This window comes from Cynocephalus volans, chromosome 2 (genome assembly GCF_027409185.1).
Source record: "Cynocephalus volans isolate mCynVol1 chromosome 2, mCynVol1.pri, whole genome shotgun sequence".
Lineage (NCBI taxonomy): Eukaryota > Metazoa > Chordata > Mammalia > Dermoptera > Cynocephalidae > Cynocephalus > Cynocephalus volans.
In genome coordinates, this window is record NC_084461.1 from 172,039,232 (window position 1) to 172,058,912 (window position 19,681).

The 19,681-nt window shown below is 42.9% G+C and overlaps 1 protein-coding gene across 2 annotated transcripts in view; it reads right to left on the reverse strand.

Moving 5' to 3' along the window:
- Window positions 1-233: 233 nt before the first annotated feature.
- Window positions 234-19,681, reverse strand: part of LOC134369643 (tumor necrosis factor receptor superfamily member 10B-like) — a 60,962-nt gene continuing 41,514 nt past the window's right edge. Inside the window, exons 3-10 of one of the 2 annotated variants that reach the window (XM_063086232.1) lie at window positions 9,290-9,403; window positions 8,262-8,373; window positions 7,196-7,269; window positions 6,979-7,101; window positions 6,121-6,415; window positions 5,751-5,825; window positions 1,476-1,597; window positions 234-310 (exon numbers count right to left, since the gene is read on the reverse strand). In XM_063086232.1, the coding sequence (XP_062942302.1) occupies window positions 6,213-6,415; window positions 6,979-7,101; window positions 7,196-7,269; window positions 8,262-8,373; window positions 9,290-9,403 (626 nt within the window). In that variant the 3' untranslated portion in view covers window positions 234-310; window positions 1,476-1,597; window positions 5,751-5,825; window positions 6,121-6,212. Of the gene's footprint in view, window positions 311-1,475; window positions 1,598-5,750; window positions 6,416-6,978; window positions 7,102-7,195; window positions 7,270-8,261; window positions 8,374-9,289; window positions 9,404-19,681 lie in introns of both variants that reach the window. The other variant, XM_063086231.1, reaches the window with a different exon arrangement.

Genomic DNA, 19,681 nt, shown 5'->3' on the forward strand with positions numbered 1-19,681 from the left:
GTCGCAGCAGAGCCTGCCCCACTCTCTCGATAGACGAACCTTCTGGAGCCCACCAGCTGGTCCTCAATGGTCTCCCTTGCATGTCTTTCTCCCATCGTCTCCAAGGCGTCCAGCAGGGTGTTGACAGAGGCGCCCCGCCCCGTTTTGTTGACCCACGTCACCAGCATTTCATACAAGGCGTCCCGTGGGTCTGCAGCACGAGCTCTGGCCACATGGATCTCATTTTCGGTGAGGCCCACCAGCCGCATGAGCAGGTTCCAGGACGTAAAGGGCACGATGTCGGGAAAGCTATGGAAGCACAGCCTTAGACCTAGGTAAAGAAAACACACAGAGACGGTCACCTGAGTGGGGATGCGCTTCAGGAAGGGTTGAGGGTCCTAGACCCCAAGGGTGGAGCCGAATGGACTCCCGATGCTGGTGAACCTGTTGCCCCAGTGTCCCTACCTGCTTCCCATCCACAGAGAAGCAGGCCATACTACCTGGGTGTCACCTGCTCCCAAGACATGGCAGGGAGTCCAGGCCCACAGAGTCCTGTCCCAAAGGGCGGTTGATAGCCCACCAGGGGGGATGGATGGACGTAATGGAGGCAGAAAACAACGTGGGGAAGGAGCCACAGTGTGGGCCAGAGAGTGGGCGCAGCAGGAGCTGAGAGGAGGGAAGCCCTGTAGGCGGCGCTGGGCAGAAGAGCAGGACCCAGGGCGGCCACGTCTGCATCTATGGAAAGGCAGGGCCTGGTTGGGGGACCTCTGGTTCACATCCAGCTCGGCCTCACTTCCTGACGCTGGGGCAGAGCTGGATGGGCCAACAGACTCTGCGCTGCGAGTGAGCCCTGACACGGAACAAACCCACCCAGCTCAGGGGACTGTGACGGGATTGCACGAGACGCATGAGCAGTGCACTGCACGCAGCCTTCCTAGAAACAGGAGGGGACCAGACACCAGGTTGTGTTTTCTAACAGCCCCTTTACAAAAGTAAAGTAAAAAGATATAGTTGATCTTCATTTTCATAATATATTTTGCTTCAATTATGTACAAAATATTATCTTTTCAACATGCAATCAATACTCAAAAGATTATCAATGAGATCGTTTCCCTTTGCTTTTTATTATGTCCTTGATGTCTGGCATGAAGTTCATACGCAGCTCAGCAAATTGGGCCTGGCCACAGTCAAGTGCTCAGGAGCCCCCAGGGGGCAATGGGTGCCACGCAGGACAGCGCAGCCCCTCAGGAGGCCTCAGGGGCTGAACCAGGACCTGAGCAAAAAGGGACGAGGAGGATGGTGGAAGAGGGAAGGGCATAGGAGTTGGGGACATTGTCAGGGGACAGAGTGGATGGGTAGAGTGGGTGAGAAGTGGTGGGAGAGGGGGATTTAGGGTCCCAATGGTCCAGTGACATCAGCATAGGATCCCCTGTGTCCAGCATCGACTGCCCTGGAGGAGCATTGTCAGCTGTGGGGACAGCAGTGAGGACACTGACCCTAGCCCCTCCATTCCTGCTGCGTCATCCCCAACCAAACGCTTGCTCTCAACGGAGTCGGCACCATCGGCTGGATCCAGAAGCCTCCTACTCGTCTCAGACCCTTCAGCTTCTGCAGGTTCCTGTAACACACAGTGGAGAACGCCCTGGTCAGAGTCAGGAGCCCTGGATTCCAGTCCTGCCCCTGACAGCTGGCAGCTGTGAGACCCGGACATGTCACTTCCCGTCTCGGGTCCATGGAGGGGGGTTAGACATCCTGCCCTGCAGAGCTCACAGGCTCTTTGTCCCTGTTTGCTCATTGAGGCATTAGTTCCATGCAATAAATGCTCAGATCTTAAGTGTTCCATATCAAGTATACACGTATGTATTACCCAAGCAAAACAGAATATTACCACCAGCCCAAAAGTTCCCATAAACAGAAACAAGGGGCAGGACTCTGGGAAGAAAGCAGAAAAATCAGTCATTATTTTAGATATGATTGCATATTTTTAAAAGCCTGTTGTTAAACTACATTACTTAAAAATGAATGTAACCCAAACAAGGAAATAAACCGAGAAAGAGAAAGGCATGGGACCCAGGAAACAATGTAACCAACGTAGGAGAGCACTGCAAGGAACTCCTAGGATGCAGGTAAAAGAAGATCCCAGGTCATAGTTGTGTGACAGACCTAGACAGCTACTAGCTCATAGTGGGGTAGGAGGACGGAGGACTCCAGGACTGAGGACTGCAGAGTCGTGGGGAAAAAAAAAAAAATATATATATATATATATATATATATATATATACACATACACACGGATATATGTATGAAGGTATTCGGGGGCTAAATTAGTGACAGATACATAAAAGACAAAGTAAGTGAAAAATAAATTATTAATTTTAGAGAAGACATAGAATGATGTAAGAAAGGAAATGTAGTCATAGTCTACAGTATAGCTCAGTTGTAACAGTTATAATAATATAAACATTAAATATTGACCTAATAAAAAAAAATAAAAAATAAAAATGAATGTAAGTCTGGATGAATGTAAAAAGTGTAGCAGAAACCATAAATCAGAAAATGGAATTACAAGAGAGTCCAAGTCGTTAAGGGTTACGAAACACATAAAATACAAAGAAATGGTCTTGACAAGAAATAGATGTAACTTATCTGTAAAAAACCCCAGAAATTGCTATTGGGTTGTAATAAAACTGAAATATTATCTACTTTTATTCTCCCTTTTAAGTAGTCTTTATTTTTTACAGCAGTTTTAGGTCACAGCAAAATTAAGGAGAAAGTAGGAAGTTCTGATATAGCCCCTGCCCCCACACATGCACAGCCTCCCCCCATCAACATCCCCCACCAGCGATGAACCTACATCGATACATCAAAGCCTAGAGTTTATGTTAGGGTTCCTTCCTGGTGTACATTCTGTGGGTTTTTACAAATATTGAATGACATGTCTCCACATTATATTATCACATAAAATAGTTTTCCTGACCTAAAAATAACCTCTGTATTCTGCCTGTTAATTCCTTCCTCCCTTCTCCCTCCAATCACTGATCTTTTTACTATCTCCATAGTTGTGCCCTTTCCAAAATTTGAAGTTCCTCCAAGTCCTTTAATGCTTAATAACTAACTTCTTTTTAGCACTGAAGAATTTTCCACTGGCTGAATGTACCGCAGTCTATTTATCCATTCATCTACTGAAGGACATCTTGGTTGCTTCCAAGTTTTGGCAATTATCAATAAGGCTGATATAAAAATCAAGTGCATGTTTTTACATGGACATAAGTTTTCAATTCATCAGGGTAAATAACAAGGACAGTGGTTGGGGGATTGTATGGTAAGGACATGTTTGGTTTTATAAAAACCTGCCAAACTGTTTTGCAAAGTAGGTATACCATTTTGCATTCCCAACATCAGTGAATGAGACGTCCTGTTGCTCCACATCCTTGTCAGCACTTGCTGTTGTCATGTACTAGATTTTGGGCATTCTAACAGATATATAGAGCATCTCAATGTAGTTCTAATTTGCATTTCCATAATGGTACGTGATTTGGGGCATCTTTTACATGCTTTTTGCTATATATCTTTCTTCTTTAGTGAGGTGTCTGTTCAGGTCTTTTGCCCACTTTTTAACTGAGTTGTTTGTTTTCTTATTGTTTATTTCTTGTTCTCTTTCTTGTTTCTGCTTGTGGGTTTCTGCTGTGATACGTTGTGAGTCTCTGTATCCACCTGCCTGTCTCTCCACTTTTCGAGAAAGCAGTTTGCCTTGTGACCTCACTTGACTGATGTAAAAAGAGTTGTTGATATTTAAGTTTGTACAGGTTTTTTTTTTTTTTTTGTCTTTTTTGTGACCGGCCGCACCGCGCTTAGCCAGTGAGTGCACCGGCCATCCCTGTATAGGATCTGAACCCACAGCTGGAGCGCCACTGCGCTCCCAGCGCCACACTCTCCCAAGGGCGCCACAGGGTTGGCCCAAGTTTGTACAGGTTTTAAGTTGTTCTTAGAACAAGTGGCAACTTTTAAACTACTTACAGCTAGACCAGAAACCCCAAATCAAATACTATCTTCTTTTATAGAAAATATTATGCTGAATATTGAAAAGATCTCAATTCTTCCTAAATTAATTTATTAACTTAAAGTAATATAAACAATTTCACTGATTTTCTAGGGGGTAGGAGAAATCATGTAAAATAATTCTAAATTTCATTACAGAAAAGATAAAATTTAAAACAGTAAGAAAGAAGCATTATTCTATCAGATATTAAAACATATTAGAAACTTTCATTTAGCAGAATATTGTATATAAGATAATAAATTTCATAGAAAGGAAATATTCATATTTATGTGTGTGTGCATATATGCATGTGTGTATGCATATATGCCATATATATAAAAATTTCAGCAAGAAGTTATCTATTGTAGTCACCTAAAAAAAAGAGCAAGGGGGCTGGAGAAGAGGAGGTGAGCTCTCAGTGTTCACTGACTGCCTTTATATACTATTTACTCTTCTCAGTGTGGATATGTATTAATCACTGTTTTAAACTGTGGAAAGTGATTAATCAGATGGAGGTAAGTATTGGTCTTTTTGTCTGTTTTTATTCCTTTTTATATCTTTTCTTTACTTAAAAAAGTATCATTGACACAAGAAAAGAACAGGAAAGAACACTGTAGGTGGAAAAATTATTTTCTGTATAAACATTTGAAAAGTGATAAAGGAAGGAACGATAACAAAAAAATAGGAAACTCGGTTGCTAAATGGGGTTTCAGGAAAGACAGTAACTCAGAGCAATTCAGTAGCTCCTCACTTAATACTGTGTCATAAAAAAATTCCATTTAAATTCTATAGCTATGTGGTAAAAATCAGATTACTACAAACAAAACGAAAACCAAAAAAAAAATACAAATCCCTGAGAAATTAGAGAAGTTCTTCTCATCTTATGTTGGAGTGAAGAACTTTCTTAGCTTATGAGCACTGAAAAAGTAAATGTATCTATAGGTTTAACTACTTAAAAGTTAATAATTCTACACATGAAACATTAGACCGACTGAAAGAGCAAACAAGAAATTAAGATTCTACGACCCATATTTGAGAAAATGTATGGGTACTAAACCATGTCTTCCTAGAAAGACTCTAATAAACAAAACAATAATCGTATGAAAAAGTTCAAAACAAGGAAATGCAAGTTTAAGCCAACTTTTCCTCAGTTAGCAAAATGAAAACAGAAAAGCACTCAATGACAGATGAAGACTTATGAACTGATATGACCAAAATGTGTGCGTGTGTGTGTAGTAAAGCAGCACTTCTATACACTGACCCTAACTCTCCTAGAAAGCCAAGGTATAAATAAGAACAGAAAAACGGACAAAGATTTATTTTCAAATATGTGCAATGTAATACTAATTTTGGAGTAAATTTGAAATTCCTGTTATTATGAGCAAGGGCTTACTAGGTTCCATAACAAGCACACAGTAACTGTCATGCAGCCCTCATTCAGTCATAAACAAACACTGCAGTGCCCACTTTGTGCCTGCGCTGCTCCAGGTTCTGGAGACACAAGGAGAACAGGACAGACACTAGGAAGCAAAATGCGCCGCACACTGGCTTGGTCTCTAGGTCAGGGCAGCTGTTCCTGCCACATGCAGCCCCATCCCCTGAAGTCCCTTGTCTCCTTCAGTCTCCACCTCCCCCTGGGCCAGGATAGCTGCCAGCATCACACCTCCCTCTTTCTACAAAGTACTGGGCAAGCAGAAGGCCCAGGGCTCCCCAAGGCCCATGCCCCACTCACCAGCTGATGATTGGCCTCCCCTGGGGACACTACAGTGACATCTTCCAGCTCTGCTGGCTCCTGGCCTTCTATCTCCTACTCAGAGAGAAGCAGGTGAGATGGATGGTGAGTTTGTGCTGCTCAGGATCTTGTGGGCATTGTCCCACAAGACAGAACCTCTTAGGAGACATGAGCACCAGGAAAAGACCTTGGGAAGGCAAGGAGCAGAATTTGGGGTCCACATCCAGGGCTCCCTGCAAGGCCCCCCAGGTCCTGCTGTCTCCAGCCCCTCCCATAGGGTCACCCAGGGAGGCTCAGCATGTCCAGTGTCTGCTGCTGGCACCATGATCCTGATGCTGAGCTAAGGAGGGGTCACCACCCCCCAACTGACCTCCACCCCAGGGTGCAGGGCTGTGGCCTGGGGGTGTCTTCAGGCAGCAGGAAGGTCAGGGCTACAGCATGGTCCACCAGTCTATGGGGGGCTCAAAATGGCCACTTGCCCCTTACAGTCCACCCTGAGCCCCCAGGCCACTTGAGAGAGCCTGGGCAATGAACCAAGACCAGTCTGGGATGGATCCACCCAGTTCTGCTGCAGGCTGGAAGCAGTTCCTGAGCACCCAGTTCCCGCAGGTCCTGGAGAAACCCACTTACTCTGTTCATCCACTTGGAGACACATCCATAACACCCTGCAAGAGAAGGTGTGGCTCCTCAGCAAGTGGGCAGGGGCCTCCCACAGCACCTCCCTCCCTGAAGCAGGGCTGGGGCGGGGGTGGGCAGGACTCAGACTCTGGACACAGAGTCCTGTGCCTGGGGACAGTGATCAGGTCATGCCAATTCTTGGCACCCTCGGGAGGGGGAGCAGAAGGGGAAATGGAGTAAAAATCATCACGTGTAGAATCCCTGATCCTGCTCCGGCCAAAGCTGTGTAAATAACCCCCACGACCATTCCTTGTCCTGAACCTTGTCCCAAGTCCAGGAGCTGACTGCCCCTCTGCCCTGACTAAGCCTGGAAGACAGAGGAGCTGGCCGGGAGATGTGGCGGCCATTAGCCCTGAGAGAAAGGGCTGGTGAGACCCTGGTCCCCATGGGGTGCGCATGAGGCGGGTGGTGGAGGAGAAATCACAGGGAAGAAGATAGAGCCAGGCCGGGAAGACACCAGGATTTGGGAGACAGAGGAGGCATTTCTATCTGTGGGACAGAAATGGGAGAGACAGAGAGTGCCAGACCTCTTACCTCAGCCAACACTCACCTGCACAGATGTTTTTCAGGTAAGGAAGTATTTTCTTCCTTGGTAAAATTTTCCAAACAACGAAGGCCACAAACAGTAATGAGGGTAGTAGGACTGTGATCTTGTTGAATCTGTTTTTATTCCCTGAGGAAAGACACAGACAGGCGGGAGTCCCCAGGCTGGTGGTGGTCACTGGCTCTCCAGTGGTTGGGGCTTCCACAGTGGCTGGCCTTTGTACCTGATTCTTTGGGGACGCACTCAAGGTCTCTTGAGGAGGTACAGGGACTCTTCTTGACCATCCAGTTGGGGCACCTGGGAACACACAGGGGAAGTGACAAGTTCTGTGAGGGAAAGCTGGCCATATGGGATTAGAGAGGGAGCCCCTTCCCTGCCCAACATCCCTGAGAAGCTGTCAGAGGAAGGACAGGCTCCTCGTGTCTCCAGGGGTCACCTCACTGAGCTTTGTTGAGTTTGTGAGAGGATCTGAGCTCCCTGGGCTCCATGCTCAGTGGTCAGAGCTGTGGCAATTAGGAGCCTTCTCTGCAGGGCACACCCTGAGCTTCCCTAGGCTGAGGGCAGACCCCGTGTTAGGGGACAGTCACAAACCAATGTGGCCATGAGCTGAGCCATGTCCAAGGTCAACCTTAAATAGAACTAAGCTCTTGTTTGCCACCTGTCTGACCATTCCTACAATTGCATCAAATGCTAGGGGTCAGAGAACAGTCACTTAACTATGGACCTCTAATAGCAAAACTGGGGAAAGAATAGGCCTTATTGAGGGACTAAGAGCCAGGGGTAAGGCTGCCTGAGCTGGATCAGGTCTTCATAAGAATCTAGAAGGAACTACAAACTCAGGCTCATTATGACTTTATGAGCCATGGGCACTTTTGTTTTCACAGGCCCCTTCTTGAAAAAAAAAAAATTAAAGTTAAATAGTAGGACTCAATTGTTTTAAAGATGAATGTAACCTAGACTGGATTCTATGCAGTTCTTTTTCTTATGATTTCAAAATAAATTAAACAGTTCATGGACTCCTAAAAGTTCATGGCCCTATGTCTTGGTCTCCTGTGCCCACTGAGCAGGTCGGCCTGGCCAAGGGGAAAACGTGCTGAGAAGGTGTGGGAAGGGGCCACTGCAGGGGCAGGCATGGGACCTGCAGATGGACCAGAAGGGACCCTGCAGGATCAGAAGACCACAGTCACTGGGACGTCCTGTGGAGATGGAGCCTCCACGGGCTCAGGGGCGAGGACGGGGTGCAAGGAGACTCGGGTCTTCTGGGAATCCCCTTGGTTCCCGTATCTTACCTAGTGCTGCACTTCTGGCACATCTCAGGGGAATCTTTTCCTCGGAAAGTGCCAGGCTTGCATTGGCACACTGTGTTTCTGGTCGTGGTGCAGGGACTTTTCTCCTCTTCATCTGGTGACAAAGGATAAGGTTTGGGGACGTGTTTCTCTGACATGTCCCTCAATCCTTCCTCAAAACCCAAAGCCCCTCCCACTCAACTCAGCTCAGTTCACTGAGATCTGAGGGCAGTTTCTGTGTCAACAGACACAAAGTACGTAGAGGACAGCCACACTTCAGCTGTCACCAATACACAGAGTCATATAAAAGGATCACTATTCGTTATTTATTACATCAGATTAAGTAGGACAAATATTTTAGATAACAAAGTCAGTAGCGAGGAAGGCATAGAGGTATCACCTGAGAGACCCTGGAAGGAGAGGAGCCCTTGGGTGACTTCCCAAAAGCCTGGTCCTACTGAAGAGGAGGGAGGGGCCTTAGGACATGATGGTTCAGAGAGGCTGAGAACCTTCCAGGAGCACAGAGCACAGGGAAAGACAGCCTAGTTCAGGACCAGGCCCATGTCACAGCCGAGACACAGCCCTTTCCACTCAGCCATGCCTTCTCTATGCTGTTGCTATACTGACTCCTCTCTCTTTTTTTTTTTTTTTTTTTTCATGACCGGCACTCAGCTAGTGAGTGCACCGGTCAGTCCTATATAGGATCCGAACCCGCGGCGGGAGCGTCGCTGCGCTGCCAGCGCAGCACTCTACCAAGTGCGCCACGGGCTCGGCCCCCTGACTCCTCTCTAAGAGAGAATATAACTCCTCTTCCACCTGATGACTATAAGATATCCCTATAAGGTGTCATGCATTATAAATATAGTTTCTGTTTTTCTTTATGTTATTGGCTCAAAGACATAATCATGGAACAGAGTATGATGAAGACCATGTTGGACTGGAACTCAGGTCTCCTGATTCCATGGTGATTACAATTCTTAACTCATCACTCCCCACCCTAACTCTAGACAAGGGGTCAATACGGTCTGTACCTGATTTACAAACCGTGCAGAGTACGCAGAGAGGGAGGGTGTTGGAATAAGCAGTGTAGTCCACACCATATGTGCATGACAGACAATCTCCACTCTCTTCTGATAAATGGGATCCTGCGAGTGGAGAGAAAAACCAGGGAATGAATCTCCACCAAATTCCCAGAGGCTGACTGTGGTGGTCAGAGATGTCACTTTGAACCATCAGTGGAATCCAAACAGGGAAATCCACTCTGGCCTTGGTCAGTTCATCAATTCTGCATCTACTACACACCTTAGACCAGCACTGCCAAAAGAAATACAATACAAGCCACACATGAAATCAAATTTATAGTTGCTGCATTGACAACGTAAAAAGAAAAAGGTCAGATTATTATTATTTTTTTTTTTAATTTTATTTTGTCGATATACATTGTAGCTGATTAATGCTCCCCATCACCAAAACCTCCCTCCCTTCTCCCTCCCCCCCTCCCCCCCAACAATGTCCTTTCTGTTTGTTTGTTGTATCAACTTCAAATAATTGTGGTTGTTATATCTTCTTCCCCCCCCGCCCCAGTTTGTGTGTGTGTGTGTGTATGTGTGTGTGTGAATTTATATATTAATTTTTAGCTCCCTCCAATAAGTGAGAACATGTGGTATTTCTCTTTCTGTGCCTGACTTGTTTCACTTAATATAATTCTCTCAAGGTCCATCCATGTTGTTGCAAATGGCAGTATTTCATTCATTTTTATAGCTGAGTAGTATTCCATTGTGTAGATATACCACATTTTCCGAATCCACTCATCTGATGATGGGCATTTGGGCTGGTTCCAACTCTTGGCTATTGTAAAGAGTGCTGCGATGAACATTGGTGAACAGGTATACCTTCGACTTGATGATTTCCATTCCTCTGGGTATATTCCCAACAGTGGGATGGCTGGGTCGTATGGTAGATCTATTTGCAATTGTTTAAGGAACCTCCATACCATTTTCCATAGAGGCTGCACCATTTTGCAGTCCCACCAACAATGTATGAGAGTTCCTTTTTCTCCGCAGCCTCGCCAGCATTTATCGTTCATAGTCTTTTGGATTTTAGCTATCCTAACTGGGGTTAGATGGTATCTCAATGTGGTTTTGATTTGCATTTCCCGGATGCTGAGTGATGTTGAGCATTTTTTCATATGTCTATTGGCCATTTGGATATCTTCCTTAGAGAAATGCCTACTTAGCTCTTTTGCCCATTTTTTAATTGGGTTGCTTGTTTTCTTCTTGTAAAGTTGTTTGAGTTCCTTATATATTCTGGATATTAATCCTTTGTCAGATGTATATTTTGCAAATATTTTCTCCCACTCTGTTGGTTGTCTTTTAACTCTTTTAATTGTTTCTTTTGCTGTGCAGAAGCTTTTTAGTTTGATATAATCCCATTTGTTTATTTTTCCTTTGGTTGCCCGTGCTTTTGGGGTCGTATTCATGAAGTCTGTGCCCAGTCCTATTTCCTGAAGTGTTTCCCCTATGTTTTCTTTAAGAAGTTTTATTGTCTCAGGGTGTATATTTAAATCCTTAATCCATTTTGAGTTGATTTTAGTATACGGTGAGAGGTATGGATCTAGTTTCATTCTCCTGCATATCGATATCCAGTTATCCCAGCACCACTTGCTGAAGAGGCAGTCCCTTCCCCAGTGAATAGGCTTGGTGCCTTTGTCAAAGATCAGATGGCAGTAAGTGTGTGGGTTGATTTCTGGATTCTCTATTCTATTCCATTGGTCAGTGTGTCTGTTTTTATGCCAGTACCATACTGTTTTGGTTATTATTGCTTTGTAGTATAGCTTAAAGTCAGGTAGTGTTATGCCTCCAGCTTTATTTTTTTTGCTGAGCATTGCTTTGGCTATTCGTGGTCTTCTATTGTTCCATATAAATGTCTGAATAGTTTTTTCCATTTCTGAGAAAAATGTCTTTGGAATTTTGATGAGGATTGCATTGAATTTGTATATCACTTTGGGTAGTATGGACATTTTCACTATGTTGATTCTTCCAATCCAAGAGCATGGAATATCTTTCCATCTTCTTGTATCCTCTCTAATTTCTCTGAGCAGTGTTTTGTAGTTCTCATTATAGAGATTTTTCACCTCCTTGGTTAACTCAATTCCTAAGTATTTTATTTTTTTGGTGGCTATTGTAAATGGGCAGGCTTTCTTGATTTCTCCTTCTGCATGTTCACTATTGGAGAAAAGAAATGCTACTGATTTTTGTGTGTTGATTTTGTATCCTGCTACTGTGCTGAAATCATTTATCAATTCCAAGAGTTTTTTTGTAGAGGTTTTAGGCTGTTCGATATATAGGATCATGTCATCTGCAAACAGGGACAGTTTGACTTCATCTTTTCCAATCTGGATGCCCTTTATTTCCTTCTCTTCTCTGATTGCTCTGGCTAGTACTTCCAACACTATGTTGAATAGGAGTGGTGAGAGTGGGCATCCTTGTCTAGTGCCTGTTCTTAAAGGAAAAGCTTTCAGCTTTTCCCCATTCAGGATGATATTGGCAGTGGGTTTGTCATATATGGCTTTAATTATGTTGAGATACTTTCCCTCTATACCTAACTTATAGAGGGTCTTTGTCATGAATGAGTGCTGAACTTTATCAAATGCTTTTTCAGCATCTATAGAGATGATCATATGGTCCTTGTGTTTGAGTTTATTAATATGGTGTATCACATTTATTGATTTGCGTATGTTGAACCAACCTTGCATCCCTGGGATGAATCCCACTTGATCGTGATGAATAATTTTTCGTATGTGTTGCTGTATTCTGTTTGCTAGTATTTTAGTGAGGATTTTTGCATCTATATTCATCAAGGATATCGGCCTGTAGTTTTCTTTTTTGGTTATATCTTTACCTGGTTTTGGTATCAGGATGATGTTTGCTTCATAGAATGAGTTTGGGAGATTTGCGTCCGTTTCAATCTTTTGGAATAGTTTGTAAAGAATCGGTGTCAATTCCTCTTTGAATGTTTGGTAAAATTCTGCTGTGAATCCATCTGGTCCTGGGCTTTTCTTTGTTGGGAGCCTTCTGATAACAGCTTCAATCTCCTTTATTGTTATTGGTCTGTTCAAATTTTCTACGTCTTCACGGTTCAGTTTTGGGAGCTTGTGTGTGTCCAGAAATTTATCTATTTCCTCCAGATTTTCAAATTTGTTGGCGTATAGTTGTTTATAGTAGTCTTGAATGATTCCTTGTATTTCAGATGAATCAGTTGTAATATCGCCTTTTTCATTTATAATTTTTGTTATTTGAGTCTTCTCTCTTCTTTTTTTTGTTAGCCATGCTAATGGTTTGTCAATTTTATTTATCTTTTCAAAAAACCAACTTTTTGATTCGTTGATCTTTTGAATTGTTTTTTGGTTTTCAATTTCATTCAGTTCTGCTCTGATCTTAATGATTTCTTTCCGTCTGCTAACTTTAGGATTGGATTGTTCTTGTTTTTCTAGTTCTTTAAGGTGAAGTGTTAGGTTGTTCACTTGCCATCTTTCCATTCTTCTGAAGTGAGCATTTAATGCAATAAATTTTCCCCTCAATACTGCTTTTGCAGTATCCCACAGGTTTTGGTATGATGTATCATTGTTTTCATTAGTTTCAATAAACTTTTTGATTTCCTGCTTGATTTCTTCTTGGACCCATATGTCATTAGGTAGAATGCTGTTTAATTTCCATGTGTTTGTATAGTTTCCAGAGTTTTGTTTGTTATTAATTTCTAGTTTTAATCCATTGTGGTCTGAGAAGATACATGGGATAATTCCAATTTTTTTGAATTTATTGAGACTTGATTTGTGACCTAATATGTGATCTATCCTGGAGAATGATCCATGTGCTGATGAGAAGAATGAACATTCTGAGGTTGTTGGGTGGAATGTTCTGTAGATATCTGCCAATTCCAATTGGTCTAGAGTCTTGTTTAGATCTTGTGTTTCTCTACTGATTCTTTGCCTAGATGATCTGTCTAATATTGACAGTGGAGTGTTCAGGTCCCCTGCTATTATGGTATTAGTGTCTATTTCCTTCTTTAGGTCTAATAGAGTTTGTTTTATAAATCTGGCTGCTCCAACATTGGGTGCGTACATATTTATGATTGTTATGTCTTCTTGATGGATCAGTCCTTTTATCATTAAGTAGTGTCCCTCATTGTCTCTTTTTATGGTTTTTAGTTTAAAGTCTATTTTGTCAGATATAAGAATAGCCACTCCAGCTCGTTTTTCTTTTCTGTTTGCATGGTAAATCTTTTTCCATCCTTTCACTCTTAGTCTGTGTGAATCTTTATGGGTGAGGTGGGACTCTTGTAGGCAGCATATAGTTGGGTCCTGCTTTTTGATCCAGTCAGCCAGTCTGTGTCTTTTAATTGGGGAATTTAAGCCTTTAACATTAAGAGTTGTTATTGAAAGGTGTTGATTTATTCCTAGCATTTTATTGGTTGTTTGGTTGTCTTAGGTGTCTTTTGTTCCTTGCTTTCTGATTTACTGTTTGGTTTCTGTGTTTGTTGGTTCCTTAGGTTGTAGATAGTGTTTTTGTTAGCTTGTTTTCTCTTCATGAATGCCATTTTTATTGTACTAGCGGGTATTGATTTTTCTTAGGTTTTTATGGCAGTGGTAGTTATTTTTCAGGAACCAAACCCAGTACTCCCTTGAGGATTTCTTGTAAGGGTGGTCGTGTGGTAGTGAACTCCCGCAGTTTTTGTTTGTCTGAGAAATATACTATTTGCCCTTCATTTCGGAAGGATAGCCTTGCAGGGTAGAGTATTCTTGGCTGGCAATCTTTGTCTTTTAGTATTTTGAAAATATCATCCCATTCCTTTCTAGCTTTTAGGGTTTGTGATGAAAAGTCTGATGTTAACCTGATTGGGGCTCCCTTATAGGTGATTTGACGCTTCTCTCTTGCAGCTTTTAAGATTCTCTCTTTGTCTCTGAGTTTTGCCAATTTGACTATGACATGTCTTGGAGAAGGCCTTTTTGGGTTGAATACGTTTGGAGATCGTTGAGCTTCCTGGATCTGAAGATCTGTGATTTTTCCTATACCTGGGAAGTTTTCTGCCACTATTTTGTTGAATATGTTTTCAATGGAATCTCCATTTTCCTCCCCTTCTGGAATACCCATGACTCTGATATTTGAGCGCTTGAGGTTGTCTGATATCTCTCTCAGATTTTCTTCCATGTCCTTGATTCTTTTTTCTTTCTTTTTGTCTGCTTGTGTTATTTCAAACAGCCCATCTTCAAGTTCAGAGGTTCTCTCTTCAACTTCGACAAGCCTGCTGGTTAAACTCTCCATTGTGTTTTTTATTTCGCTGAATAACTTCTTCAGTTCAGCAAGTTCTGCTACATTTTTTTTCAGGACATTGATTTCCTTTTACATTTCCTCTTTCAGATCCTGTATACTTTTCCTCATTTCATCATGATGTCTAGCTGTGTTTTCTTGTATCTCATTCAGTTTCCTTAGAATTATCACTCGAAATTCCTTGTCAGTTATTTCAAGGGCTTCTTGTTCTATAGGATCTAGAGTATGAGATTTATTAACTTTTGGTGGTGTACTTTCTTGATTTTTTGTATTTCTGGTGTCTTTTTTTTGGTGTTTATTCATTGTGGCAGGGGGTTTCACAGTCCACCGGTTTGAGACTAATGACTAACTAGGATGTTGCTGTGGTTGCCAATTTGGTATGGCTCCCGCCGTGACTGCTCAGTTGGCCTCTAGTGTCTTGTGTGTGTGGTTGCCTCGGGTCTTGGGCTTCTCCGGGGATCCACCTTTCTGGTCAGCTTGGACTCTGCTGGGCTGGTGGATCACGTACCACAGGGTGTGTGATCTCTGTTGAGCTTTCACTTTCTGTACAGGACTTCTCCCCGTTCCGTGTGCTCTGGCCCGGGCTGTTAGATCGTGCAGTGGCGACCCCACCGGGTGTGTGGTTTCTGTCGAGTCTCCGCCTCCCTGGCCGCACGTCTCCCCCCTCTGTGCACACTGTGCTGGGCTGGGGCGTGTCTTCTGCAACCCTCGTCTATCTGCTGGGCCATCAAGACCCTGCTCAGCACCGCCTCGCCCAGGAAGTCTACCAGGTTTCTGCTAGGCACAGACGACCGGTCTCTCTGGGTGCCTTTGTAGCACTGTGTAGATCTTTCTCGGGTCTTGTTCACCTTTGTATCCCCCCGGTATAAACCGAGTCTAGTGCCCGCCTGCAGCCTGCTCTCCGGCAGGTTCAAGCGGACCTGGGAACTCTCCTACCACACTATTCCCAACCAGAAATTCGTTAGGCTTTTTTCCAAACTGGTGGTCGCAGAGATGGTATCTGCCTCCCAGTAACAGGAAGTTTACCGGGGCCGGAGTCCAGGGTGTGGTGGAGTGACAGTCGGCCCGCCCGTACTTCCTAGACCTCCCAAAACTGGTCGGGACGCCCCACACCCCCAGCCCTGCCAGAGAACCGCGGAGGGAGTGGGAGAGGAGGCCGGCCCGCAGGGTCCGGAAAGCCCCGCGCCAGGCCAAGCAAATAGGCTCAGTGATGGCCGAGCAGGGCGGAGCTGCCCGCACCTGGGAAAATGGAGGCAGCACTGGGGCAGTGAGTGGCCTGGTGGTGCAGGCGGGAGCCGCATGGGCATCCACCCCCCGAACAGAGCTGTGCCAGGGATCACTCACAGTGCTGTGCCAGGTCGGGCGCTCGCTCTGTCTCTGGTTTGTTGCCTTCCGTGTTCTCCGCGCTGCCGCCTCGGGCTGTTCAGTCGCGGCGCCGCTCGGGCGCTCCCAGGAATCTTCTTTAATGCCGGCCTGAAACCTCGAATCCTGAATAGGGCAGCTGGCCGCCTTCAGTGCGGCCCCAGCCTCCGGGATCCTGGCTGCATCCACAGCAGCCCTGGCGCCGTGTTCCCTGTTTCAAGACTCGCTTTTGCAGCTAAGAATCAGTTCTTTTCCTGCTCCACACTTCAAAGCTGTTGCCTGTAAATGAGGCAGCCTCTCCTGCCGGGGGCAAAGTGGCGTTGAGCCCCCACGACCGGCCAGCAGCAGCAGTCCTCCCTTAAGAGATGGCCAGAGGAAGGTCCACAAGTTTCCCGGCTGCCTGAGGCCCAGTGGCCACCTTTTCCACCTCAGCTACTCCGCACCAGCCGCCGCAGCCGCCGCCATCTTGAAACTCCAGATTATTTTTAATAATGCATTTAGCCTCATACATCCAAGTTAATATCACTAACATGACTCAGTGTAAAACACTGAAATATTTTACATCTTTTTTTCATAGTACATCTTTCATTTGCAGTGTGCATTTCTCACTCATGGCACATCTCCACTGGGAGTAGCATATTTCAAAAGTCACATGGGCCTAGAAACTACTGTAGTGGACAGCGCCACCTGGTCCCTGGAAACTCACAGAAGAAAGTCCTAATCCCTGTCCTCAATGGGCTCATGGTCAGTGGAAGACACAATAGGAGCAGAAGTAATACAACAATGAGCAACAAGCCTTTACATAAAGCTCTTGCCATCTGCCACGGGAGGAAAATGGAAGGAAAAATGACTCCTACCTGTGGAGGGTCAACAAATAATACAAAGTGCACCCAACTCTGCCCTTGAAGACAGAGGCGTTCTCCTGGCACTGATGTGAGAGCATGCAGGAGCTGTCGCTACCTGGAGCCCATATCCTGAGACTCGACCTACACCTCCAGGGAGAGACCTCAGTCTCCCTGCAGGATCAACTGTTCCCTTTCCTGATTCATTATTATTATTATTATTATTAGCATATTCATTACTAAAAATCATGATTTTTCTTTATGCCCTTTACCTGACCTAACCCTCCGTATATCCCTTCCCTCTCTCTCCCTCATCTCGAGTAACCTTAGGTTTGTTCTCACCTTCTGAAAATTCAACTAATTATTGTGGTCTTTCTTTCTTTACTTCTTTCTTAGCACCCAGTTATAGGTGAGAACATGCAGTATTTCTCTTTCCTTGTCTGGCTTATTTAAAAGATCCTCTCCAAGATACATGATAGTCAAACTGGCAAAACTCAAGGACAAAGAGAGAATTCTAAAAGCAACAAGAGAAGAGCATCAAGTCAGCTATAAGGGTGCCCCCACCAGACTAACAGCAGACTTCTCAATTGGAACCTTATAGGCCAGAAGAAAATGGGATGATATATTCAAAATACTAAAAGAAAAATTTGCCAGCCAAGAATTCTATACCCAGCAAGGTTATCCTTCAGAAATGAGGGAAAAATAGTGTATTTCCCAGGCAAACAAAAACCATGGGAGTTCATTACCACACAACTGGCCCTGCAAGAAATTCTCACGGGAGCCCTGCATTCAGAATCTGAAAAATGATATCACTATCACTGACATATAAGAAAGAGCAAAACCTGCCATTAAAACCAAAAGGCTAACAAGAAAGAGAAAGAAGCTAAATCATTTCACTTCAAAAATCCAACTAACATTGAAGATGAAAAATAAAAGAGGAAGAAAGGAACAAATGATATTTAAAACATCTAAACAAAAAGCAATATAATGACAGGAGTAAAGCAATACTTACCAATAACAACCTTAAATTTAAATGGATTAAATTCCCCATTGAAAAGACACAGATTGACTGGATTAAGAAGCTAGACCCAACTATATACTGTCTTCAGGAGACCCACATCACCTATAAAGACACACACAGACTAAAAGTGAAGACTGGAAAATTATATACCATTTTTTATATAGTGGTAAAAAATATATACATCAATATATAAAAAAATTTCCCATTGTAACCACTTTTAAGTGTACAATTCAGTGGCATTAAGTACATTTACAATGTTATGCAACCATCACCACTATTTTAAAATATTTTTTATCACCCCCAAACAGAAATTCTATACATATTAATAATTATGCATTTCCCTTTCTCCCTCAATCCCTGGTAAAATCTCATCTATTTTCTGTGTTACTGAATTTGCCTATTCTACATATTTAATACAAGGGAAGTCATTCATATTAGTCATCTTATATCTGGCTTATTTTACTTAAAATAATATTTCCAATGTTCATTAATGCTCATCATTTCACTTCCAATTTCTCCACATTCTCTCCAGTATTTGTTTTCCCCTTATTGTTGTTGTTATTATTATTATTATTATTATTATTATTATTATTATTATTATTATTATTGACACCCTATTGATAGAGCAAAATGGTCTATCATTGTCATTTTGATTTGCATTTCTTAAGTAACCAATACTATTGAGCACTTTGTATGTGTTTATTTGTATATGTATAGACCACTTGCATATGTTCTTTAGAAAAATTTCTGTTCATTTCACATGTTCGTCATTTCACTTTTAATCAAGTTCGATTTATTTCGTTTTTTAAATGCTAGTCTATGCTTTTAATGTCATTTTTAAGAAACCATTGACAAATCCACGGTCTTGAAGTGTTACATCTATGTTGCATTTTAAAGTGTTCCTTCTTTAATTTTTTAAAAATTTTAAGAATTGGCATTAATTCTTCTTTAATGTTTGGTAGAATTTGGTGGTGAAGCCATCTGGTCCTGGGCTTCTCCTTGTTGGGATGTTTTTGATCACTGATTTAATTTCCTAACTTGTTCTAGATCTATTCATATTTTCTCTTTCTTCTTGAGACAATTTTGGTGGTTCATGTGTTTCTAGAAACTCGTCCATTTCATCTCAATTATCCAATTGGTTGGTGTGCAGTGATTCATATTGTTCTCAGACTCCTTTTTTATTTCTGTAAAGTCAATGATCCTCTTTTATTTCTGATTTTAGTAATATTGTTAAATCTAATTAAAAGATGTTAATTTTGTTCACCTTTTCACAGGACCAACTCTTGGTTTCACACATTTTCTCTATTGTTTTCTGTTCTTTTATATCTGCTCTAATTTTTATTTTTATCCTCTGCTAGCTTTGAGTTAATTCACTCTTCTTTTTGTAGTTCCTTAAGGTATACTGTCAGGTTAATATTTGAAATCTTTCTTTCTCTTAATGTAGGTCTTTGCAGCTGTAAATTTCCTTCTGAGTACTGCTTTCACTGCTCCTGTAAATTCTAGTTTTCTGTGTTTTTGTATTCATTTGTCTCAAGGTATTTTCTAATTTCCCTGTGATTTTTTCTATGATCCACTGATTGAGAGGGGTCTTTAATTTCTACAGAGTAGTGCATTTTCCAGTTTTCTTTCTGTTACTGATTTCAAGCTTCATTCCATTATGGTCAATGAAGATATTTTGTATGGTTTCAATCTCTTAAAATTTATTAAAACTTATTTCGTGGTCAAACATTTGCTCTGTTGGAGAGAATGTTTCATAGGCACCTGAGAAGAATGTGTATTCTGCTGTAAATGAGTGGAGTGTTCTCTATAGGACCTTCAGGTCAAAGCTTGTTTATAGTGTTATTTAAGTCCTCTATTTCCTTTTGAGCCTCT